At 41.5% G+C, this 23,413-nt stretch overlaps 1 protein-coding gene across 1 annotated transcript; it reads left to right on the top strand.

The window, feature by feature from the left end:
- Positions 1-401: 401 nt before the first annotated feature.
- Positions 402-23,413, top strand: pygma (phosphorylase, glycogen, muscle A). The gene is made up of 20 exons (XM_029770020.1): positions 402-744; positions 12,147-12,248; positions 12,461-12,539; positions 12,716-12,819; positions 13,123-13,254; positions 13,452-13,563; positions 13,737-13,819; positions 15,505-15,648; positions 16,153-16,245; positions 17,716-17,862; positions 18,072-18,235; positions 18,403-18,517; positions 18,739-18,840; positions 18,945-19,092; positions 19,190-19,248; positions 19,372-19,513; positions 19,622-19,832; positions 20,359-20,493; positions 21,293-21,359; positions 21,740-23,413. Exons 1-20 carry the CDS (start codon positions 502-504, stop codon positions 21,890-21,892), a joined length of 2,535 nt encoding a protein of 844 aa, XP_029625880.1. The 5' UTR covers positions 402-501; the 3' UTR covers positions 21,893-23,413.

Below are 23,413 nucleotides of genomic sequence, written 5' to 3'. Positions count from 1 at the left end.
ACACGTCTTAAGGTAGCCAGGTACAAGTTTAAAAAGTATGGAAGTACTTTGGTGCCAAAAAAGGGGTTAAATATGAGTCAATTTAAAATAAAATAAAAATCAGAGCTTTCTTATCTCTCAGATAGGCCTAAATCCTTAAACACTTCAAAACTTTTATTTTTTTTACTATCTGTTTTGCCATTTATGAAATGTTATTCAATGCGTATTATTCAAAGTATTCTTTTCATGACAATTCAATTCAGAATCATTTCGTTTCTAGACTGCAAGATGTGAAATAGGCCTTAATCTAAATATGTTAAAATATTCCTATGTAATAATTGTGACTGAGTAGTAATTGGCTTTCCCTTTTGAGTATACTCCGCCTTCTTCTTAATATTCATGATCACTCTTATAAATAGGTGAACATGACCCATCCATGTGGGTGCTTCTGTAGTTGTATCTGAACTGGCTGGACGTGCACCTGAAGTTGTATTGGAACAAGGAAGCCAGGGGTAGAATATCATGTCAAAACCGTTGTCAGACCACGATAAAAGGAAGCAGATCTCCGTGAGAGGTCTTGCTGGTGTGGAAAATGTCGCAGAACTGAAGGTCGCTTTCAACAGGCATCTCCATTTTACACTGGTCAAGGACAGAAATGTGGCAAACAAACGGGATTACTACTTTGCTCTCGCCAACACCGTGCGCGACCACTTGGTGGGCAGGTGGATCAGAACCCAGCAGTACTACTATGAGAAAGATCCCAAAGTAAGTTCCACTGTTGAAATGCTCATATCATCCGTAGCCTCCTAAAATCCATAGAATAGAATAGAACAAAATGGAATATAAACTAATATTATATAAACAAATATAGTTTAAACTAATATAGTATAAACGAATATAATATAAACTAATATAATATACACTAATATGATAGAAACGAATATGATAGAAACTAATAGAAATGAAGAGAGAACCAAATGGAATAGAATGGGATGTCAAATTTCCCCTTTGGTTCACAGTAACATCTAGCAATGAAAAATAGACAACATTAGTAATTTATCATGAAGAGCATTCCATGTTAAAAAACGGTTAAAATAAGTATATGGGATATTTTACTAATGTATATATTATTGTGTGCCTCTGACCTCAGGTGATAATCCCACTGTTCCAGTGTCCAGTGTTATTGGCAGGATAATAGCCAATTTAGGACATATGGTTTGTAAATATCATATTTTTATCTTTTAGTTGTCAGATTATTTTACCCAGAGCTACTTAGAGTAGTGAGTGCCTACATTTTGGAACTTTTTTTTCAGACAAAGAATTGAACACACAACCCTGGTGTTGCAAGTGCCATGCTCTACCAACTGATCATAAGATCTTCAAGGCAATTTAATATCACACCTATCACACATACTGTATACTCTTATCACACATACTGTATACTCTTATCACACATACTGTAAACTCTTATCACACATACTGTATACTCTTATCACACATACTGTATACTCTTATCACACATACTGTATACTCTTATCACACATACTGTATACTCTTATCACACATACTGTATACTCTTATCACACATACTGTATACTCTTAACACACATACTGTAAACTCTTATCACACATACTGTATACTCTTAACACACATACTGTATACTCTTATCACACATACTGTATACTCTTATCACACATACTGTATACTCTTATCACACATACTGTATACTCTTATCACACATACTGTATACTCTTATCACACATACTGTATACTCTTAACACACATACTGTATACTCTTATCACACATACTGTATACTCTTATCACACATACTGTATACTCTTATCACACATACTGTATACTCAACACACATACTGTAAGCTCTTAACACGGAGTGAAAAGACACATTTGAAGCCTGGTTGTATAATTCACTACTGTAAGGGTTTTTTACTAGTCATTCCCCAGCAACATGCTGCAGTCCACAGAGGGCCTCTGTCCCTGGGTTACTTCTCTTTGCCAAATGTTGCATTGCTGCATTTATGCAAGCGGTATCACCATGACATTTCCAATTCACTAGTGCTCCTCAGCCGTGATGATCTGCCAATGTTGTGCTGTAATACTAAACCTCTCTGCGACCTTCTCCCCCCGTACATGTAGTTCACCCAGTTTATCCTAGAGCCGATATAGCTACAGCTGTAGGAGTAGCAGAGGTGCCAATTGACATCAACGAGTGTAAAGGAGCAGGGAAAAACTTTGTTTCCAAACCCTCATTGATTCCTTTTTAACAGACTGAGCCTTCTATTTAGTTAATTAGTTTTATCAGACTGAGCTTTCTATGTAGTTAATTAGGTTTTATCAGACTGAGCCTTCTATCTAGATAATTAGGTTTTATCAGACTGAGCCTTCTATTTAGTTAATTAGTTTTATCAGACTGAGCCTTCTATCTAGTTAATTAGGTTTTATCAGACTGAGCCTTCTATCTAGTTAATTAGTTTTATCAGACTGAACCTTCTATTTAGTTAATTAGTTTTATCAGACTGAGCCTTCTATTTAGTTAATTAGTTTTATCAGACTGAGCCTTCTATTTAGTTAATTAGTTTTATCAGACTGAGCCTTCTATTTAGTTAATTAGTTTTATCAGACTGAGCCTTCTATTTAGTTAATTAGTTTTATCAGACTGAGCCTTCTATTTTGTTAATTAGGTTTTATCAGACTGAGCCTTCTATTTAGTTAATTAGGTTTTATCAGACTGAGCCTTCTATTTAGTTAATTAGTTTTATCAGACTGAACCTTCTATTTAGTTAATTAGGTTTTATCAGACTGAGCCTTCTATTTAGTTAATTAGTTTTATCAGACTGAGCCTTCTATTTAGTTAATTAGTTTTCAGACTGAACCTTCTATTTAGTTAATTAGTTTTATCAGACTGAGCCTTCTATCTAGTTAATTAGTTTTATCAGACTGAGTCTTCTATTTAGTTAATTAGTTTTTTCAGACTGAGCCTTCTATTTAGTTAATTAGGTTTTATCAGACTGAGCCTTCTATTTAGTTAATTAGTTTTATCAGACTGAGCCTTCTATTTAGTTAATTAGTTTTATCAGACTGAACCTTCTATTTAGTTAATTAGTTTTATCAGACTGAGCCTTCTATTTAGTTAATTAGTTTTATCAGACTGAGCCTTCTATTTTGTTAATTCGTTTTATCAGACTGAGCCTTCTATTTAGTTAATTAGTTTTATCAGACTGAGCCTTCTATTTAGTTAATTAGTTTTATCAGACTGAATATTCTATTTAGTTAATTAGTTATCAGACTGAGCCTTCTATCTAGTTAATTAGTTTTATCAGACTGAGCCTTCTATTTAGTTAATTAGTTTTATCAGACTGAACCTTCTATTTAGTTAATTAGTTTTATCAGACTGAGCCTTCTATTTAGTTAATTAGGTTTTATCAGACTGAGCCTTCTATTTAGTTAATTAGTTTTATCACACTGAGCCTTCTATTTAGTTAATTAGTTTTATCAGACTTAACCTTCTATCTAGTTAATTAGTTTTATCAGACTGAGCCTTCTATTTAGTTAATTAGTTTTATCAGACTGAGCCTTCTATTTAGTTAATTAGTTTTATCAGACTGAACCTTCTATTTAGTTAATTAGTTTTATCAGACTGAACCTTATATCTAGTAAATTAGTTTTATCAGACTGAGGCTTCTATTTAGTTAGTTTTATCAGACTGAGCCTTCTATTTAGTTAGTTTTATCAGACTGAGCCTTCTATTTAGTTAATTCGTTTTATCAGACTGAGCCTTCTATCTAGTTAATTAGTTTTATCAGACTGAGCCTTCTATTTAGTTAATTAGTTTTATCAGACTTAACCTTCTATTTAGTTAGTTTTATCAGACTGAGCCTTCTATTTAGTTAATTAGTTTTATCAGACTTAACCTTCTATTTAGTTAGTTTTATCAGACTGAGCCTTCTATTTAGTTAATTAGTTTTATCAGACTGAACCTTCTATTTAGTTAATTAGTTTTATCAGACTGAGCCTTCTAATTAGTTAATTAGTTTTATCAGACTGAGCCTTCTATCTAGTTAATTCGTTTTATCAGACTGAGCCTTCTATTTAGTTAATTAGTTTTATCAGACTGAGCCTTCTATTTAGTTAGTTTTATCAGACTGAGCCTTCTATTTAGTTAGTTTTATCAGACTGAACCTTCTATTTAGTTAATTACTTTTATCAGACTGAGCCTTCTATTTAGTTAATTAGTTTTATCAGACTGAGCCTTCTATTTAGTTAATTAGTTTTATCAGACTGAGCCTTCTATTTAGTTAGTTTTATCAGACTGAGCCTTCTATTTAGTTAGTTTTATCAGACTGAACCTTCTATTTAGTTAATTACTTTTATCAGACTGAGCCTTCTATTTAGTTAATTAGTTTTATCAGACTGAGCCTTCTATCTAGTTAATTAGTTTTATCAGACTGAGCCTTCTATTTAGTTAATTAGTTTTATCAGACTGAGCCTTCTATTTAGTTAGTTTTATCAGACTGAGCCTTCTATTTAGTTAATTAGTTTTATCAGACTGAACCTTCTATTTAGTTAATTAGTTTTATCAGACTGAACCTTCTATCTAGTTAATTAGTTTTATCAGACTGAACCTTCTATTTAGTTAATTAGTTTTATCAGACTGAGCCTTCTATCTAGTTAATTAGTTTTATCAGACTTAACCTTCTATTTAGTTAATTAGTTTTATCAGACTGAGCCTTCTATCTAGTTAATTAGTTTTATCAGACTGAGTCTTCTATTTAGTTAATTAGTTTTTTCAGACTGAGCCTTCTATTTAGTTAATTAGGTTTTATCAGACTGAGCCTTCTATTTAGTTAATTAGTTTTATCAGACTGAGCCTTCTATTTAGTTAATTAGTTTTATCAGACTGAACCTTCTATTTAGTTAATTAGTTTTATCAGACTGAGCCTTCTATTTAGTTAATTAGTTTTATCAGACTGAGCCTTCTATTTTGTTAATTCGTTTTATCAGACTGAGCCTTCTATTTAGTTAATTAGTTTTATCAGACTGAGCCTTCTATTTAGTTAATTAGTTTTATCAGACTGAATATTCTATTTAGTTAATTAGTTATCAGACTGAGCCTTCTATCTAGTTAATTAGTTTTATCAGACTGAGCCTTCTATTTAGTTAATTAGTTTTATCAGGCTGAACCTTCTATTTAGTTAATTAGTTTTATCAGACTGAGCCTTCTATTTAGTTAATTAGGTTTTATCAGACTGAGCCTTCTATTTAGTTAATTAGTTTTATCACACTGAGCCTTCTATTTAGTTAATTAGTTTTATCAGACTTAACCTTCTATCTAGTTAATTAGTTTTATCAGACTGAGCCTTCTATTTAGTTAATTAGTTTTATCAGACTGAGCCTTCTATTTAGTTAATTAGTTTTATCAGACTGAACCTTCTATTTAGTTAATTAGTTTTATCAGACTGAACCTTATATCTAGTAAATTAGTTTTATCAGACTGAGGCTTCTATTTAGTTAGTTTTATCAGACTGAGCCTTCTATTTAGTTAGTTTTATCAGACTGAGCCTTCTATTTAGTTAATTCGTTTTATCAGACTGAGCCTTCTATCTAGTTAATTAGTTTTATCAGACTGAGCCTTCTATTTAGTTAATTAGTTTTATCAGACTTAACCTTCTATTTAGTTAGTTTTATCAGACTGAGCCTTCTATTTAGTTAATTAGTTTTATCAGACTTAACCTTCTATTTAGTTAGTTTTATCAGACTGAGCCTTCTATTTAGTTAATTAGTTTTATCAGACTGAACCTTCTATTTAGTTAATTAGTTTTATCAGACTGAGCCTTCTAATTAGTTAATTAGTTTTATCAGACTGAGCCTTCTATCTAGTTAATTAGTTTTATCAGACTGAGCCTTCTATTTAGTTAATTAGTTTTATCAGACTGAGCCTTCTATTTAGTTAGTTTTATCAGACTGAGCCTTCTATTTAGTTAGTTTTATCAGACTGAACCTTCTATTTAGTTAATTACTTTTATCAGACTGAGCCTTCTATTTAGTTAATTAGTTTTATCAGACTGAGCCTTCTATTTAGTTAATTAGTTTTATCAGACTGAGCCTTCTATTTAGTTAGTTTTATCAGACTGAGCCTTCTATTTAGTTAGTTTTATCAGACTGAACCTTCTATTTAGTTAATTACTTTTATCAGACTGAGCCTTCTATCTAGTTAATTAGTTTTATCAGACTGAGCCTTCTATCTAGTTAATTAGTTTTATCAGACTGAGCCTTCTATTTAGTTAATTAGTTTTATCAGACTGAGCCTTCTATTTAGTTAGTTTTATCAGACTGAGCCTTCTATTTAGTTAATTAGTTTTATCAGACTGAACCTTCTATTTAGTTAATTAGTTTTATCAGACTGAACCTTCTATCTAGTTAATTAGTTTTATCAGACTGAACCTTCTATTTAGTTAATTAGTTTTATCAGACTGAGCCTTCTATCTAGTTAATTAGTTTTATCAGACTTAACCTTCTATTTAGTTAATTAGGTTTTATCAGACTGAGCCTTCTATTTAGTTAATTAGTTTTATCAGACTGAGCCTTCTATTTAGTTAATTACTGTTATCAGACTGAGCCTTCTATCTAGTTAATTAGTTTTATCAGACTGAGCCTTCTATCTAGTTAATTAGTTTTATCAGACTGAGCCTTCTATTTAGTTAATTAGTTTTATCAGACTGAACCTTCTATTTAGTTAATTCGTTTTATCAGACTGAGCCTTCTATCTAGTTAATTACTTTTATCAGACTGAGCCTTCTATTTAGTTAATTAGTTTTATCAGACTGAGCCTTCTATCTAGTTAATTAGTTTTATCAGACTTAACCTTCTATTTAGTTAATTAGTTTTATCAGACTGAGCCTTCTATTTAGTTAGTTTTATCAGACTGAACCTTCTATTTAGTTAATTAGTTTTATCAGACTTAACCTTCTATTTAGTTAGTTTTATCAGACTGAACCTTCTATTTAGTTAATTAGTTTTATCAGACTGAGCCTTCTATCTAGTTAATTAGTTTTATCAGACTGAGCCTTCTAATTAGTTAATTAGTTTTATCAGACTGAGCCTTCTATCTAGTTAATTAGTTTTATCAGACTGAGCCTTCTATTTAGTTAATTAGTTTTATCAGACTGAGCCTTCTATTTAGTTAGTTTTATCAGACTGAGCCTTCTATTTAGTTAGTTTTATCAGACTGAACCTTCTATTTAGTTAATTAGTTTTATCAGACTGAACCTTCTATCTAGTTAATTAGTTTTATCAGACTGAACCTTCTATTTAGTTAATTAGTTTTATCAGACTGAGCCTTCTATCTAGTTAATTAGTTTTATCAGACTTAACCTTCTATTTAGTTAATTAGGTTTTATCAGACTGAGCCTTCTATTTAGTTAATTAGTTTTATCAGACTGAGCCTTCTATTTAGTTAATTACTGTTATCAGACTGAGCCTTCTATCTAGTTAATTAGTTTTATCAGACTGAGCCTTCTATCTAGTTAATTAGTTTCATCAGACTTAACCTTCTATTTAGTTAATTAGTTTTATCAGACTGAGCCTTCTATTTAGTTAGTTTTATCAGACTGAACCTTCTATTTAGTTAATTAGTTTTATCAGACTGAGCCTTCTTTTTAGTTAATTAGTTTTATCAGACTGAACCTTCTATTTAGTTAATTAGTTTTATCAGACTGAGCCTTCTATCTAGTTAATTAGTTTTATCAGACTGAGCCTTCTATCTAGTTAATTAGTTTTATCAGACTGAGCCTTCTATTAAGTTAATTAGTTTTATCAGACTGAGCCTTCTATTTAGTTAATTAGTTTTATCAGACTGAGCCTTCTATCTAGTTAATTAGGTTTTATCAGACTGAACCTTCTATTTAGTTAATTCGTTTTATCAGACTGAACCTTCTATTTAGTTAATTAGTTTTATCAGACTGAGCCTTCTATTTAGTTAATTAGTTTTATCAGACTGAGCCTTCTATTTAGTTAATTTGTTTTATCAGACTGAACCTTCTATTTAGTTAATTAGTTTTATCAGACTGAACCTTCTATTTAGTTAATTAGTTTTATCAGACTGAGCCTTCTATCTAGTTAATTAGTTTTATCAGACTGAGCCTTCTATCTAGTTAATTAGTTTTATCAGACTGAGCCTTCTATTAAGTTAATTAGTTTTATCAGACTGAGCCTTCTATTTAGTTAATTAGTTTTATCAGACTGAGCCTTCTATCTAGTTAATTAGGTTTTATCAGACTGAACCTTCTATTTAGTTAATTCGTTTTATCAGACTGAACCTTCTATTTAGTTAATTTGTTTTATCAGACTGAACCTTCTATTTAGTTAATTAGTTTTATCAGACTGAACCTTCTATTTAGTTAATTAGTTTTATCAGACTGAACCTTCTATTTAGTTAATTAGTTTTATCAGACTGAACCTTCTGTCTAGTTAATTTGTTTTTTCAGACTGAGCCTTCTATTTAGTTAATTATGTTTTATCAGACTGATCCTTCTATCTAGTTAATTCGTTTTATCAGACTGAGCCTTTGATCTAGTTGTGAATCAGCCTGATCCTTCTGTGTAGTTGTGAATCAGCCTCTTCCATAACTACCTTATTCATGAACCATCCTTACAGACAGTGAAACCTCGTCAGTAAAGATGAACAGGATCAAAAGAGATCTTCTTGACACAGAAAAAACTAAATCAGATATCAATATTGGAGTGAAAGGGACTGAATGATTGAAACATCAACGAGTGCATGTAAAATTTGCACTATGAAATTAATTGCTAATCGTTTAATTCACGTTTCATTGAGTATTGAGTGGTTCATTTACACATATGATATCATAATATATTAATCATCTGAAACCACACACTCTTGAGTTTTAGGATTAAAAAAATACATTTTCTCATGGGCATGTGGGAGGTATGCTGCGTACTGTACTGTGCAATGGAAATATCTAGACGGACACTCCTAACCTGCAAACCAATATTTAAATCTGGCTCAAATTAGGTTATGGTTAGGGTCAGGGTGAGGGTGAGGGTCAGGGTTAGGGTCAGGGTGAGGGTGAGGATCAGGGTGAAGGTCAGGGTGAGGGTGAGGGTCAGGGTGAGGGTCAGGGTGAGGGTAAGGGTCAGGGTGAGGGTCAGGGTCAGGGTGAGGGTCAGGGTGAGGGTCAGGGTGAGGTTCAGGGTGAGGGTCAGGGTTAGGGTCAGGGTGAGGGTCAGGGTCAGGGTAAGGGCCAGTGTCAGGGTCAGGGTGAGGGTGAGGGTAAGGGTCAGGGTGAGGGTAAGGGTAAGTGTCAGGGTGAGGGTGATGGTCAGGGTGAGGGTGAGGGTAAGGGTCAGGGTCAGGGTTAGGGTAAGGGTCAGGGTGAGGGTGAGGGTAAGGGTCATATTAAGGGTCAGGGTGAAGGTAAGGGTTAGGGTAAGGGTCAGGGTCAGGGTCAGGGTGAGGGTAAGGGTCAGGGTCAGGGTAAGGGTGAGGGTAAGGGTCAGGGTGAGGGTAAGGGTGAGGTTAAGGGTCAGGGTCAGGGTGAGGGTGAGGGTGAGGGTAAGGGTCAGGGTGAGGGTCAGGGTCAGGGTGAGGGTAAGGGTCAGGGTGAGGGTGAGGGTCAGGGTGAGGGTAAGGGTGAGGTTAAGGGTCAGGGTCAGGGTGAGGGTGAGGGTCAGGGTCAGGGTCAGGATGAGGGTGAGGGTAAGGGTCAGGGTGAGGGTCAGGGACAGTTTTAGATTGTTGTTTTGCAGGTCAGCAGTGTCCTTATAGTCTCCCCTGTGGAATGAGGTCTCATTTCTGGATAATATTTTTGACCATTTAGGGGGCCCTCTTTGGCTCAAGAGCACCCCCAGTGGTTAGAATATAATATTTAAGAGAAGCCTTAACCCAACATATCATACTTGTACCCAAATTGTTACCAATTTTGTGATAGATGTTCATATTTGTTTAGTACACATTTAGCTGCACATTTACACCTCTTTTGGAGGGTTCACTCGTACACTGTACCCCAGAGTGCAACATGAAGTCATTTGTTAGACTTGATACACAGCCCTCAACATACTTGATACACTAGCCCCCCACATACTTGATACACTAGCCCCCCACATACTTGATACTCTGGTGTGTCAGTACCCTCCCTGGTACAGCTACAGCATGTTTTCAGACCTCTCTTTCACTATTCATGAGTATCACACATAGACTAACCTTTACAACAACCCCAGCTGAAGCTATTTTTGCCTGAGCCAAAATGCCAATGTTATGTAACACCAACAGCAATCTGTCTCCCGTAGCACCTATCACCCCTCTTCTCTGTCCTCCGCCCCCTCTTCTCTGCCCTCCCCCCTCTCTGTCCTCCGCCCCCTCCTCTCTGTCCTCCGCCCCCTCTTCTCTGCCCTCCCCCCTCTCTGTCCTCCGCCCCCTCCTCTCTGTCCTCCGCCCCCTCCTCTCTGCCCTCCCCCTCTCTGTCCTCTGCCCCCTCCCCTCTCTGTCCTCCGCCCCCTCTTCTCTGTCCTCTGCCCCTCCTCTCTGCCCTCCCCCCTCTCTGTCCTCCGCCCCCTCTTCTCTGTCCTCCGCCCCCTCCTCTCTGCCCTCCCCCCTCTCTGTCCTCCGCCCCCTCTTCTCTGTCCTCCCCCCTCTCTGTCCTCCGCCCCCCTCCTCTCTGCCCTCCCCCCTCTCTGTCCTCCGCCCCCTCCTCTCTGCCCTCCCCCCTCTCTGTCCTCCGCCCCCTCCTCTCTGCCCTCTGCCCCCTCCTCTCTGCCCTCCCCCCTCTCTGTCCTCTGCCCCCTCCTCTCTGCCCTCCGCCCCCTCCTCTCTGCCCTCCCTCCTCTCTGTCCTCCGCCCCCTCCTCTCTGTCCTCCGCCCCCTCCTCTCTGCCCTCCCCCTCTCTGTCCTCCACCCCCCTCCTCTCTGCCATCCCCCTCTCTGTCCTCTGCCCCCTCCCCTCTCTGTCCTCCGCCCCCTCTTCTCTGTCCTCCGCCCCCTCCTCTCTGCCCTCCCCCCTCTCTGTCCTCCGCCCCCTCTTCTCTGTCCTCCGCCCCCTCCTCTCTGCCCTCCCCCCTCTCTGTCCTCCGCCCCCTCTTCTCTGTCCTCCCCCCTCTCTGTCCTCCGCCCCCCTCCTCTCTGCCCTCCCCCCTCTCTGTCCTCCGCCCCCTCCTCTCTGCCCTCCCCCCTCTCTGTCCTCCGCCCCCTCCTCTCTGCCCTCTGCCCCCTCCTCTCTGCCCTCCCTCCTCTCTGTCCTCCGCCCCCTCCTCTCTGTCCTCCGCCCCCTCCTCTCTGCCCTCCCCCTCTCTGTCCTCCACCCCCTCCTCTCTGCCATCCCCCTCTCTGTCCTCTGCCCCCTCCCCTCTCTGTCCTCCGCCCCCTCTTCTCTGTCCTCCGCCCCCTCCTCTCTGCCCTCCCCCCTCTCTGTCCTCCGCCCCCTCTTCTCTGTCCTCCGCCCCCCTCCTCTCTGCCCTCCCCCCTCTCTGTCCTCCGCCCCCTCTTCTCTGTCCTCCCCCCTCTCTGTCCTCCGCCCCCTCCTCTCTGCCCTCCCCCCTCTCTGTCCTCCGCCCCCTCCTCTCTGCCCTCCCCCCTCTCTGTCCTCCGCCCCCTCCTCTCTGTCCTCCGCCCCCTCCTCTCTGCCCTCTGCCCCCTCCTCTCTGCCCTCCCCCCTCTCTGTCCTCCGCCCCCTCCTCTCTGCCCTCCGCCCCCTCCTCTCTGCCCTCCCCCCTCTCTGTCCTCCGCCCCCTCCTCTCTGCCCTCCGCCCCCTCCTCTCTGCCCTCCCCCCTCTCTGTCCTCCGCCCCCTCCTCTCTGCCCTCCGCTCCCTCCTCTCCACTCTCGCCCCTCTACTCTCTCTGCCAGAGAGTGTTCCAGACCTGCCTATCCAACACCAAGAGAACAACATGTGAAATGTTAAAGGCTAGAGTACTGTAGGACTCAGGTGTCAGATTTCCACATGCAGTCGTTCACCAAGTCTTCAACAGTCCTTCAAATAATTCAAAGCACTTATTAAAACAGCAGACTGTGACTCATTGGGTTAGAGACTTAATAAGATGGCCATATTCTTAATACTGTCTCTCCTCTGGATGTTAGCTCTGCTACGGTATCCCCCTCTCATCTCTCTCTCACTCTATCCCCCTCATCCCGTCCTCAGCGTGTGTACTACATCTCCCTGGAGTTTTATATGGGTCGCACCCTGCAGAACACTATGGTGAACCTGGCCCTGGAGAACGCTTGTGATGAGGCCATATACCAGGTGAGGGATGCTCACAGTCATACAGAGAGCTTCTTCATTGCTGTGGCTCACCACGGCAGTCAAACTGACTGCACCTTCTGTAACATAACTACATTTTCTACCCTCATTCATTTTTTTTATTCGTCAAAGTATCTACCCTTGTTTGAATTGAATGTCATGGCCACAGAGCTGTGATTTTAACCTGATTTGACCTGAGCCCCTTTGTTCCGTAGCTGGGTCTGGACATGGAGGAGCTGGAGGACATGGAAGAGGATGCTGGCCTGGGAAACGGTGGTCTTGGCCGTCTTGCCGGTCAGTTGCCTAGCTACTTCCTCTCACAGAGAGAGTGCAACATTCGTGTGCCTTAGACAATTGTATGAATTATAGTAGAATTATCAAAACATTAAAATAGCGATACAACATGATTCTAAACATGATAAGTTAATTTGGTCAGTGTAACCCTAACCTAAGCCTTCCCTGGTCATCAGCATGCTTCCTGGACTCAATGGCTTCTCTAGGCCTTGCTGCCTATGGCTATGGTATCCGCTATGAGTTTGGCATCTTCAATCAGAAGATCGTCAATGGCTGGCAGGTAACCTATTTACACTCCTATGCTTTTGAACTTTTTCTTTGGTTTCCCTATCATGTTCAGACCATAAGACACAGGGGAGTACTGTGACATAACTTTGCCCGACAGACTGTATTACATTTCAATTTTTGTCATTTAGCAGATCCAGAGCAACTTACAGTTAGTGCATTCATCGTAAGATCGCTAGTTGAGACAACCACATATCACAGTCGTAGCGAATACATTTTCCCTCAATAAAGTAGTTATCAGCAAAGCCAGTGCTAGTAGGAACATATTACATTTGTTGTATAACCCAATGATTGACAGGTTGAGGAGGCCGATGATTGGTTGCGTTACGGCAACCCCTGGGAGAAGGCCCGCCCTGAGTACATGCGCCCCGTCAAGTTCTATGGCAGGACCGAGCACACCCCAGATGGTGTGAAATGGGTTGACACTCAGGTGAATAAAGGACAGGGGTCGGGGTGTGATTGAGGGTGCATAGGAGGGAGACGTGTGTGTGTGTGTGTGTGTGTGAGAGAAGGGAGAGAAAAACAAGTTGTTGCTATGGCAACTGGATGCCACCAATGAACCATCAATGAATATGGATTCTGTTAGCAGGTTTCTTTAAGTTCAGTCTCTTGTAATTGTGTTGACAGGTAGTGTTGGCTCTGCCATATGACACCCCTATTCCCGGCTACAGAAACAACATTGTCAACACCATGAGACTGTGGTCTGCTAAGGCCCCATGCGACTTCAACCTGAAAGACTGTAAGTCTACACTTTGCTTGGCTAATTGTTTTCACCTTGACTGGCTGCATTCCACCATTTCATATGCTTATTTTGTCAAATCTAAAAATGGCTAACATGGCTACTCATGTAGCATGACGTAATTAGCCACTGGGAACCATTATCCTGAGGGTGTGTTTTCCCTTTCTCAACAGTCAACGTTGGTGGCTACATTCAGGCTGTGTTAGACAGAAACTTGTGTGAGAACATTTCCCGCGTGCTGTACCCCAACGATAATGTAAGGATAGATTTCTCTCTAATATCCATGTGCAGCGAATATATACTGTATATACTGTACAGTGCATTCAGAAAGTATTCAGACCCCTTCCCTTTTTCCACATTTTGTTATGTTACAACCTTATTCTAAAATAGATTAAATACATGTTTTCCTCATCAATCTACACACAATACCCCATAATGACAAAGCAAAAACAGGTTTTTAGAAAATGTTACACATTTATTAAAAATAAAAAACAGATAACTTATTTACATAAGTATTCAGACCCTTTACCATGAGACTCAAAATTGATCTCAGGTGCACCCTGTTTCCATTGATCATCCTTGAGATGTTTGTACAACTTAATTGGAGTCCACCTGTGGTAAATTCAATTGATTGGACATTATTTGGAAAGGCACACACCTGTCTATATAAGGTCCCACAGTTGACAGTGAATGTCAAAGCAAAAACCAAGCCATGAGGTCGAAGGAATTGTCCGTTGGTACCAAAACATTTCTGCAGCATTGAAGGTCACCAAGAACACAGCGGCTTCCATCATTCTTAAATGGAAGAAGTTCGGAATCACCAAGACTCTTCCTAGAGCTGGCCTCCCGGGTAAACTGAGCAATCATGGGAGAAGGGCCTTGGTCAGGGAGGTGACCAAGAACCCAATGGTCATTCTGACAGAGCTCCAGAGTTCCTCTGTGGAGATGGGAGAATCTTCCAGAAGGATAACCATCTCTACAGCACTCCACAAATCAGGCCTTTATGGTAGAGTTGCCAGATGGAAGCCAATCCTCAGTAATAGGCACATGACAGCCCGCTAAAGGACTCTCAGACCATGAGAAACAAGCGTTACGTCTGGAGGAAACATGGCACCATCTCCAGCATGGTGGTGGCAGCATCATGCTGTGGGGATGTTTTTCAGCGGCAGGGACTGGGAGACTAGTCAGGATTGAGGGAAAGATGAACGGAGCAAAGTACAGAGAAATCCTTGATGAAAACCTGCTCCGGAGTGCTCAGGACCTCAGACTGGGGTGAAGGTTCACCTTCCAACAGGACAACGAACCTAAGCACACAGCCAAGACAACGCAGGAGTGGCTTTGGGACAAGTCTCTGAATGTCCTTGAGTGGCCCAGCCAGAGCCTGGACTTGAACCTGATCTAACATCTCTGGAGAGACCTGAAAATAGCTGTGCAGCGACGCTTCCCATCCAACCTGACCGCGCTTAGGAGGATCTGCAGAGAAGAATGGGAGAAACTCCCCAAATTCAGGTGTGCCAAGCTTGTAGCGTCATACCCAGGAAGAATCAAGGCTGTAATCGCTGTCAAATGTGCTTCAACAAAGTAAAAGGTCTGAATATTTATGTAAATGTGATATTTCTAAAACCAGTTTTTGCTTTGTCATTATGGGGTATTGTTTGTATATTGAAGAGGGGGGAAAAAACATTTCATCAATTTTATAATAAGGCTTTAATGTAACAAAATGTCAAGGGGTACGAATACCTTACGAATAAACTGTAGATATTATACTTTAGATATAGAACATATTATAACAGGTCTGGTCTATATTCTGTATTTCTTCGCCCCAAAAAATGACTGGTATTGACTGGAATTTGAAAACAAGTGAATTGTGTTGAATTCAAGATGGCGACAGACAGACGTGCAGGTCAGTGTGGATTCACCACTACATGTCTTTCTCCCCAGTTCTTTGAGGGCAAGGAGCTGCGTCTGAAGCAGGAGTACTTTGTGGTGGCCGCCACTCTGCAGGACGTCGTCCGTCGTTTCAAGGCCTCTAAGTTTGGCTCCAGAGAGATTGTCCGCACAGACTTCGCCGAGCTACCAAACAAAGTGAGAACCCCCTATTGGTTATTCAAACATATACTGATATGTTTTCATGTCACTTACAGTTGTGGTACCCTTGCACGATTAACTCTCTGTCTTTTAAAATAAGTTGAAATTGAGAAAACTTTTGTTTCATTTACAATGTATTTGTTTGATTTGCAATGACACCGGACCCAAAAAATTATAATCAAAACTGACATTTTTATTTTTCTAGTCAAAAAATGGCCTGGACTAAATTATTCAAAATTCCAACTAATATGACAATTGTGTAATTTATCTCACATGTGGTAAGTTACAGGTGCCTACAGAATAAAAATAACCATTCAACCCATTTTCAAAAGAGAAGACTGAACGTTTTGCTCTATTGTAAAGTGCAAGGGTGCCAATATATGTGACTGCAACTCTCTCCATGTCACTGGCTTACGTATAGTTGTGTTGATGACTTGTTCCGATGTGAATTTGTGATATAATAAAAAGAATAACAATGTACTCAATGTATTTCACATCCAGGTTGCCATCCAGCTGAATGACACTCACCCTGCCATGGCTATTCCTGAGCTGATGAGGGTCCTGGTTGATGAAGAGAAGCTGGGTTGGGACAAGGTGAGTGGAAGCTGATGAGGGTCCTGGTTGATGAGGAGAAGCTGGGTTGGGACAAGGTGAGTGGAAGCTGATGAGGGTCCTGGTTGATGAGGAGAAGCTGGGTTGGGACAAGGTGAGTGGAAGCTGATGAGGGTCCTGGTTGATGAGGAGAAGCTGGGTTGGGACAAGGTGAGTGGAAGCTGATGAGGGTCCTGGTTGATGAGGAGAAGCTGGGTTGGGACAAGGTGAGTGGAAGCTGATGAGGGTCCTGGTTGATGAGGAGAAGCTGGGTTGGGACAAGGTGAGTGGAAGCTGATGAGGGTCCTGGTTGATGAGGAGAAGCTGGGCTGGGACAAGGTGAGTGGAAGCTGATGAGGGTCCTGGTTGATGAGGAGAAGCTGGGTTGGGACAAGGTGAGTGGAAGCTGATGAGGGTCCTGGTTGATGAGGAGAAGCTGGTTTGGGACAAGGAGAGTGGAAGCTGATGAGGGTCCTGGTTGATGAGGAGAAGCTGGGTTGGGACAAGGTGAGTGGAAGCTGATGAGGGTCCTGGTTGATGAGGAGAAGCTGGGTTGGGACAAGGTGAGTGGAAGCTGATGAGGGTCCTGGTTGATGAGGAGAAGCTGGGTTGGGACAAGATGAGTGGAAGCTGATGAGGGTCCTGGTTGATGAGGAGAAGCTGGGTTGGGACAAGGAGAGTGGAAGCTGATGAGGGTCCTGGTTGATGAGAAGCTGAAATGATTTATATATACACTAGATGACTGATTGGGGGTGCTGTGTTGAAGCCACCTTGCCTCCATCTTGGCACTCCTTCACCGTTGTAAACAAATATTTTAAAAGCTAAATAAATATATGTATTAATGTCTACATGTGTTTTTGCCACATGTATTCTATTACAGACACCTTAATGCATACTTTAAAATTATATTATATGAGCTAAACATACAAATAAAACATGAAAAAAATGGATGACTAATGTTACTGTCCCCACTACAACAAAACATACTTAAATTCATGCATTTTTGTCCTTGAAACATTTAATTAAAATACTGTAGAATTCCATTCATTCCTATGGAAGACTGCTCCTACTGGAGAGTGCCAATATGGCTGACCAGTGGCCTCAATGGTCAATAAATGGCATCAGCAATCCAGGGTTTATATACATCATTGGTTCTGATGTGTCACACTGGGTAGACTGAATTGTTTTAATTGGCACTGCCCTGGGCAGTATTGTACCGTATATCCAGTATTACTTCGAAAGCTATGGAGTGTGGGGTTGTACTTCAATAATGAAACCAGCAGGGGGCAAACAATACCAGCATAGAAGAATGTGTTGGCTTGGCAACACACTACAGATAAAGATTTAGAACAAATGTAAAGCTAGGACTACTAAGACTACCATTCATTTATCCTACTTCTGTCTAGAGAGGGTAAAATGAACCATGAGGTATATAAATGGTATTATCTGACCTCTGTCCCTGTGTGTGTCCAGGCCTGGGACGTGTGTGTCCGTACCTGTGCCTACACAAACCACACCGTGCTGCCTGAGGCCCTGGAGCGCTGGCCCATTGACCTGTTCCATCACCTACTGCCCCGTCACCTGGAGATCATCTACGAGATCAACCGTCGCTTCATGGAGGTACGTGAGGCCGATGGCACAAAGACTAAAGGTAGCCTACCATACAGAAAGTGTTTATTACAGATCAGTTTTCCTTAAGCTTTATCTAACTGAAACTATTGTACCCCGATGTATTATTATAGGCTAACTTTATTTCAATCCAACTTTGTTACAGAATATTAATGTCCACCTTGTGGAAAGCTAAACCTTTGTCTCACCTGTCCCTCCAGTATGTTGCCTCGAAGTTCCCTGGAGACAACGACCGTCTGCGTCGCATGTCCCTGATTGAGGAGGGAGGATGCAAGAAAGTCAACATGGCTCATCTGTGTATCGTTGGTTCCCATGCTGTCAACGGCGTGGCCCGCATCCACTCTGAGATCCTCATCGCTACTCTGTACGTGTCCTACACAAACACAAATACATTTAAATCATCATATTTAAACAGCACAAACGCAACACGTACACATTATGATACTATTGGTGATGCGTGCACATTTTGATTGGATTGGTTTGAAGAGCTAAAGTGAACTAATTTTATATTGTTTGTGCTACTATGTGCAGGTTCAAGGACTTCTATGAGTTGGACCCACACAAGTTTCAGAACAAGACCAATGGGATCACCCCCCGTCGCTGGCTGGTTATGTGCAACCCCGGCTTGGCGGAGGTCATCGCAGAGGTGCGGGATTGTTGCAAAAGCGTTAGCATTTAGAATGGAGTGAGGTTTTCACTGGATGTAGCCATTTGTCTATATAAAGAAATATATATATATATTAATCCTTATATTTATAGAATCATGTATAATATCATTGGAGTTAAATAGATGTTTCTGTTCTTGATGATAGCATCAGGAAGCGGATACTTGCACACTAACATTTCTCATGTCATCCCATTGGTCAGAAAATTGGAGAGGAGTTTATCCGTGACCTTGACCAGCTTAAGCGACTGTTGAAGTTCGTTAATGATGATGCTTTCATCCGTGACATCGCCAAAGTCAAGCAGGTGAGTCTCACTAAGTTGTCACCTCTGGTGTTTACTAAGATACTGTAACAGCCTACTGTATGTCTGTTAACTCCACGATTCCCTCCATAACCCTCCTTATGTAGGAGAACAAGCTGAAGTTCGCTGTGCACCTGGAAGAGCACTACAAGGTCAAGATCAACCCCCAGTCCATGTTTGACTTCCAAGTCAAAAGAATCCACGAGTACAAGAGACAGCTGCTCAACTGTCTGCACATGATCACTTACTACAACCGTTAGTGCAACCTTGGCTCTCTCTCTCTCTCTCTCTCTCACTCTCACTCTCTCTCTCACTCTCTCACTCACTATATACCTCTCTGTCTCTTTCTCAGGTATCAAGAAGGAGCCCAACAAGCACTGGACCCCAAGAACCATCATGGTCGGAGGAAAGGTATGTTTGGTGCCCCCCCCCAGCCACCAGCGTTTAGTTACAGGAAGTACATATAGAATAATACCTCCCATCCACAACTCACTGTTATTATGCAACACCCTCTCCCCTCTGCTTTTCTCCCAGGCTGCACCAGGCTACCACACAGCCAAGATGATCATCCGTCTCATCACAGCTATCGGTGAGGTTGTCAACCACGACCCCGTTGTCGGCGACCGCCTCAAAGTTATCTTCCTGGAGAACTACAGAGTCACCCTGGCTGAGAAAGGTGACTGACTAACCCGTAACTCTATGGGTATCTGTTGTTGTAACGTATACTCTTCTTGTACTGCATCCCTATGCTTATAGTTTGCTCCCCCTCCTTGTCTCCTCCCAGCCATCCCCTCTGCCGACCTGTCTGAGCAGATCTCTACAGCTGGCACCGAGGCCTCTGGCACTGGTAACATGAAGTTCATGCTGAACGGTGCTCTTACCATTGGCACTATGGATGGAGCCAATGTGGAGATGGCCGAGGAGGCCGGAGAGGAAAACTTCTTCATCTTCGGTATGAGAGTTGAGGATGTGGACGCAATGGACGCCGGCAAAGGGTGAGCATGAGGACATGAACATGGGGATCGGAAGGCAGAGAGTACACTGGGTTAGGGTAAGGGACAGGGAAGTAAGGAGAAATTGATCCACAGGAATGGGAGTGCTGTAAGCGGAGAAGGGGGTTACAGAGGCTGTGCCAGCCAGGATACAGAGCCTGAGCCAGCCAGGGTACAGAGACTGTGCCAGTCAGGGTACAGAGACTGTGCCAGTCAGGGTACAGAGGCTGTGCCAGTCAGGGTACAGAGGCTGTGCCAGTCAGGGTACAGAGGCTGTGCCAGTCAGGGTACAGAGGCTGTGCCAGCCAGGATACAGAGGCTGTGCCAGTCAGGGTACAGAGTTGACAGTGAGGTCAGAGGGAGATAGACAAGTGACAGGGCAGACATACTGTTTGGCCAGGTCTCCCTTGTATCTCAACGTTTAAGATAACACATGTTTTTCTGTTTAAGATAATAGAGAGACAAAACCAAACTGGAGAGCACGTCCTTCTGAACAGCGAGATTTAAACACTGCCTTTGTCTTGCACAGATACCATGCCTCTGAGTACTACAACCGTATTCCCGAGCTGAAGCAGGCCATGGACCAGATTGCTGGCGGCTTCTTCAGTCCCAAGCAGCCTGACCTCTTCAAGGAACTTGTGGACCTGCTGATGCACCACGACAGGTAATCACATCAACACACACGGTCACTCACACAGAGAGCCATGCAATGACCTTTGCATGGCTCTCTGTGTAGGTGCTCAAAGTAAAAAAAAAAAGGGCACACTCACTCATCACACATTGTAGAAGTAGCAAGCTAGAACCACAGATGAAAGGGAGTTGAGCATCTTTGCCCCTGTTGGGGTGGGCTATACTAGCTGATCATCAGTAATACAGGCCAGATGAATTAACTAGTTAGCTAGGCTATGCTGTCAAACAAGCACACTAGTTCTTACTTATTGGAATTTTTTCTACTCTGACAAACAGTCTACCTGCATTTGCCCCTTCCCTTGCCCTGACCGTGAGATAGAACACATGCTAGCAACTCCAAAGTAACCTACTGGTGGTAATTTTTTTATTCGCCACTAGGCGGCGGTAGGTAGCTCACACATGCAACGAGGATGAGCACAGCAACCCACTGCGCCAGTAGCAGAAGGGTGGGGAGGGGACTTTTTTCAAGATTTATGAGTTGATGAGAAATGATCTAGTTTGATAGGCAAGTTGTTGCATTTAACATTACAAGATAGAAAAGAGATGACTCCATATGTGTTATTTCATAGTTTTGATGTCTTCACTATTATTCTACAATGTAGAAAATAGTAGGAATAAAGAAAAACCCTTGAATGAGTAGGTGTGTCCAAACTTTTGATTGGGACTGTATATATATTTTATACCCCACCAATCAAAAGGGCAGGCTTTATGTGTGGAGACGCACCTCAAAGGTATTTTCTTGTATTTATTCATATCTAATGTTTTATGTACAGGTTCAAGGTGTTTGCTGACTACGAAGCCTACATCAAATGCCAGGACAAGGTCAACCAACTGTACAAGGTCAGTGTTATGCCTAAACAAAATAGGTCCTAGGTCACCGTATCTGTCGATACCTTCTGAAATATTGCACTGCAAAAAGTGAAATCTAAGCAAACCTAAATATGTTATATTGAGTGATAATCTTTCTTATTTCAAGACATTTTTCAAGATATTTTACCTTAATTAAACGATAAAGGTAAAATATCTTGAAAAAATATAAATTACTCTTATTAAGCCTTTTTTAGGTTGCTAAGAAAAAAGATGAAAAGCACAGTCAATTTAAGTGAATTATCGCTCAATATAAGATATTTAGGCTTGCTTAGATTTCACTTTATGCAGTGTGATCTCAACATAATCTTTCCTTCCCTCCTGTCTGTCCCTCCGTCTCTCTCTACTAACAGAATCCCAAGGAATGGACCAAGATGGTGATCCATAACATTGCGGGCTGTGGTAAATTCTCCAGCGACCGCACCATTGCCCAGTACGCCCGAGAGATCTGGGGCATGGAGCCCAGCCTGGAAAAGATCCCTGCCCCCGATGAGAAACTCAAATAAGCTGTCCGTCCAATCCCATCTCTACCACTTACCCCATGCTACTGCTGTTAGGAGATAAGCACCATTAGATACGTCTGAGGAAAATGGTGAATCATTTCTCAAAACACTTGAATGACTTTAGTGATTGATGCCTGTCTAATTTGTCTCATACACAAAGTTCTGGCTATTCACACGGCTCATACCTTATTGTGACAGGTCTTGAAACCAGAATAGCAATAAATGAAAAATGAAGCAATGCCTTCTGTTATGTAAAAATAGAGAGGTGAATTTACCGGTGTTCGCTGTTCCGTCACTAATCAGACCGTGCAGGTAGTTACAATCTAAACTGCTGTTGAGACTGTTGAGACATAAGAGTTGTGTGGTGAGTTTTGTGTTTGGTTGTGCATTCTGGAGTGTATCATTATGTATGTAGGCTTGGATCCATTCTGAATGAGTTTCTGTGGTCTTAAATGCAAGAGTAGGTTGAGCTGTATGTTTTTTATCTTAGCTTGAATGCTGTCAGTATCGTGCATGCATTCTCAAAGCATAGACTCTAGTCCATGATGAGAACAATCATTCTCTTAGGGTACTGCCATGATCGTGCTGTGTTTGCCCCTCTGAGCGGACAATAGACACTGGCCCTGACCTGACAACTCAGAGTGTCTGCTCTTTTTGTCCATAAAAACACATGGATGGGTTTGCCCCTCTACATCCCATCTACTTTATATGTATGGCAGTGTTGGCTGGTGAGGGTAGAACGGCTCATAATAATGGCCGTAACGGACCGGATGGAATGGCTTCAAACACCTGGAAACCATGTGTTTGATGTAGTTGATACCATTCCAGATATTCTGCCCAGACATTAAAACAAGCCCGTCCTCCCCAATTAAGGTGCCAGCAACCTCCTGTGATGTATGGTGCCTAACCCTCTGAGGGGACATAGGCCTGCATTAATATGTTGATCTGAATCTCCCACAGAAGGGTTGCTGAGGGGAGGACAGCTCAAAATAATGACTGGAAGGGAGTGACTGGAATGGAGTGACAGGAATGGTATCAACTACATGGAACCCATGTGTTTGATACTATTCCGTTCCAGCCGTTACGATGAGCGTGTCCTCCCCAATGAAGCTGCAACCAGCCACCTGTGGAGCTAGTCTTTTTACTTTTTAATTGGGTAGAAAAAACAATGCTAAACAGCTTTATGTTTGTCAACTTGCGTATGTTTTGTCTATACCTGAAGAAACCAACGTATCCACGTAGTCTATTTGAAGTTCTCTGAGGGCTAGCCTGGGAACCAGTGACGCAGAGCAACGGAGGGGTGGGATAACACAGCTGCTCCACAGTTGGAGGAAGCATGTCAGTGTTTTGATGTTGAGACCCACATAATGGCCTTGCCACCCATTCTGAAACCCAGCTCTCTGTTTGTTTCACCTTATGGCTGTCAATAATGCCAACTGTGACCAACGAAGCCCCATCCTCCTACCCCATCTTTTCAGGATGTTCTAGTCTAGTTATACAAACACATTAAAGTATACTAGACAC

The sequence above is a fragment of the Salmo trutta genome, chromosome 12 (assembly GCF_901001165.1).
Source record: "Salmo trutta chromosome 12, fSalTru1.1, whole genome shotgun sequence".
Classification (NCBI taxonomy): domain Eukaryota; kingdom Metazoa; phylum Chordata; class Actinopteri; order Salmoniformes; family Salmonidae; genus Salmo; species Salmo trutta.
Note: the sequence above shows the minus strand (reverse complement) of the source record. Positions and strands in the feature narration are given on the sequence as shown.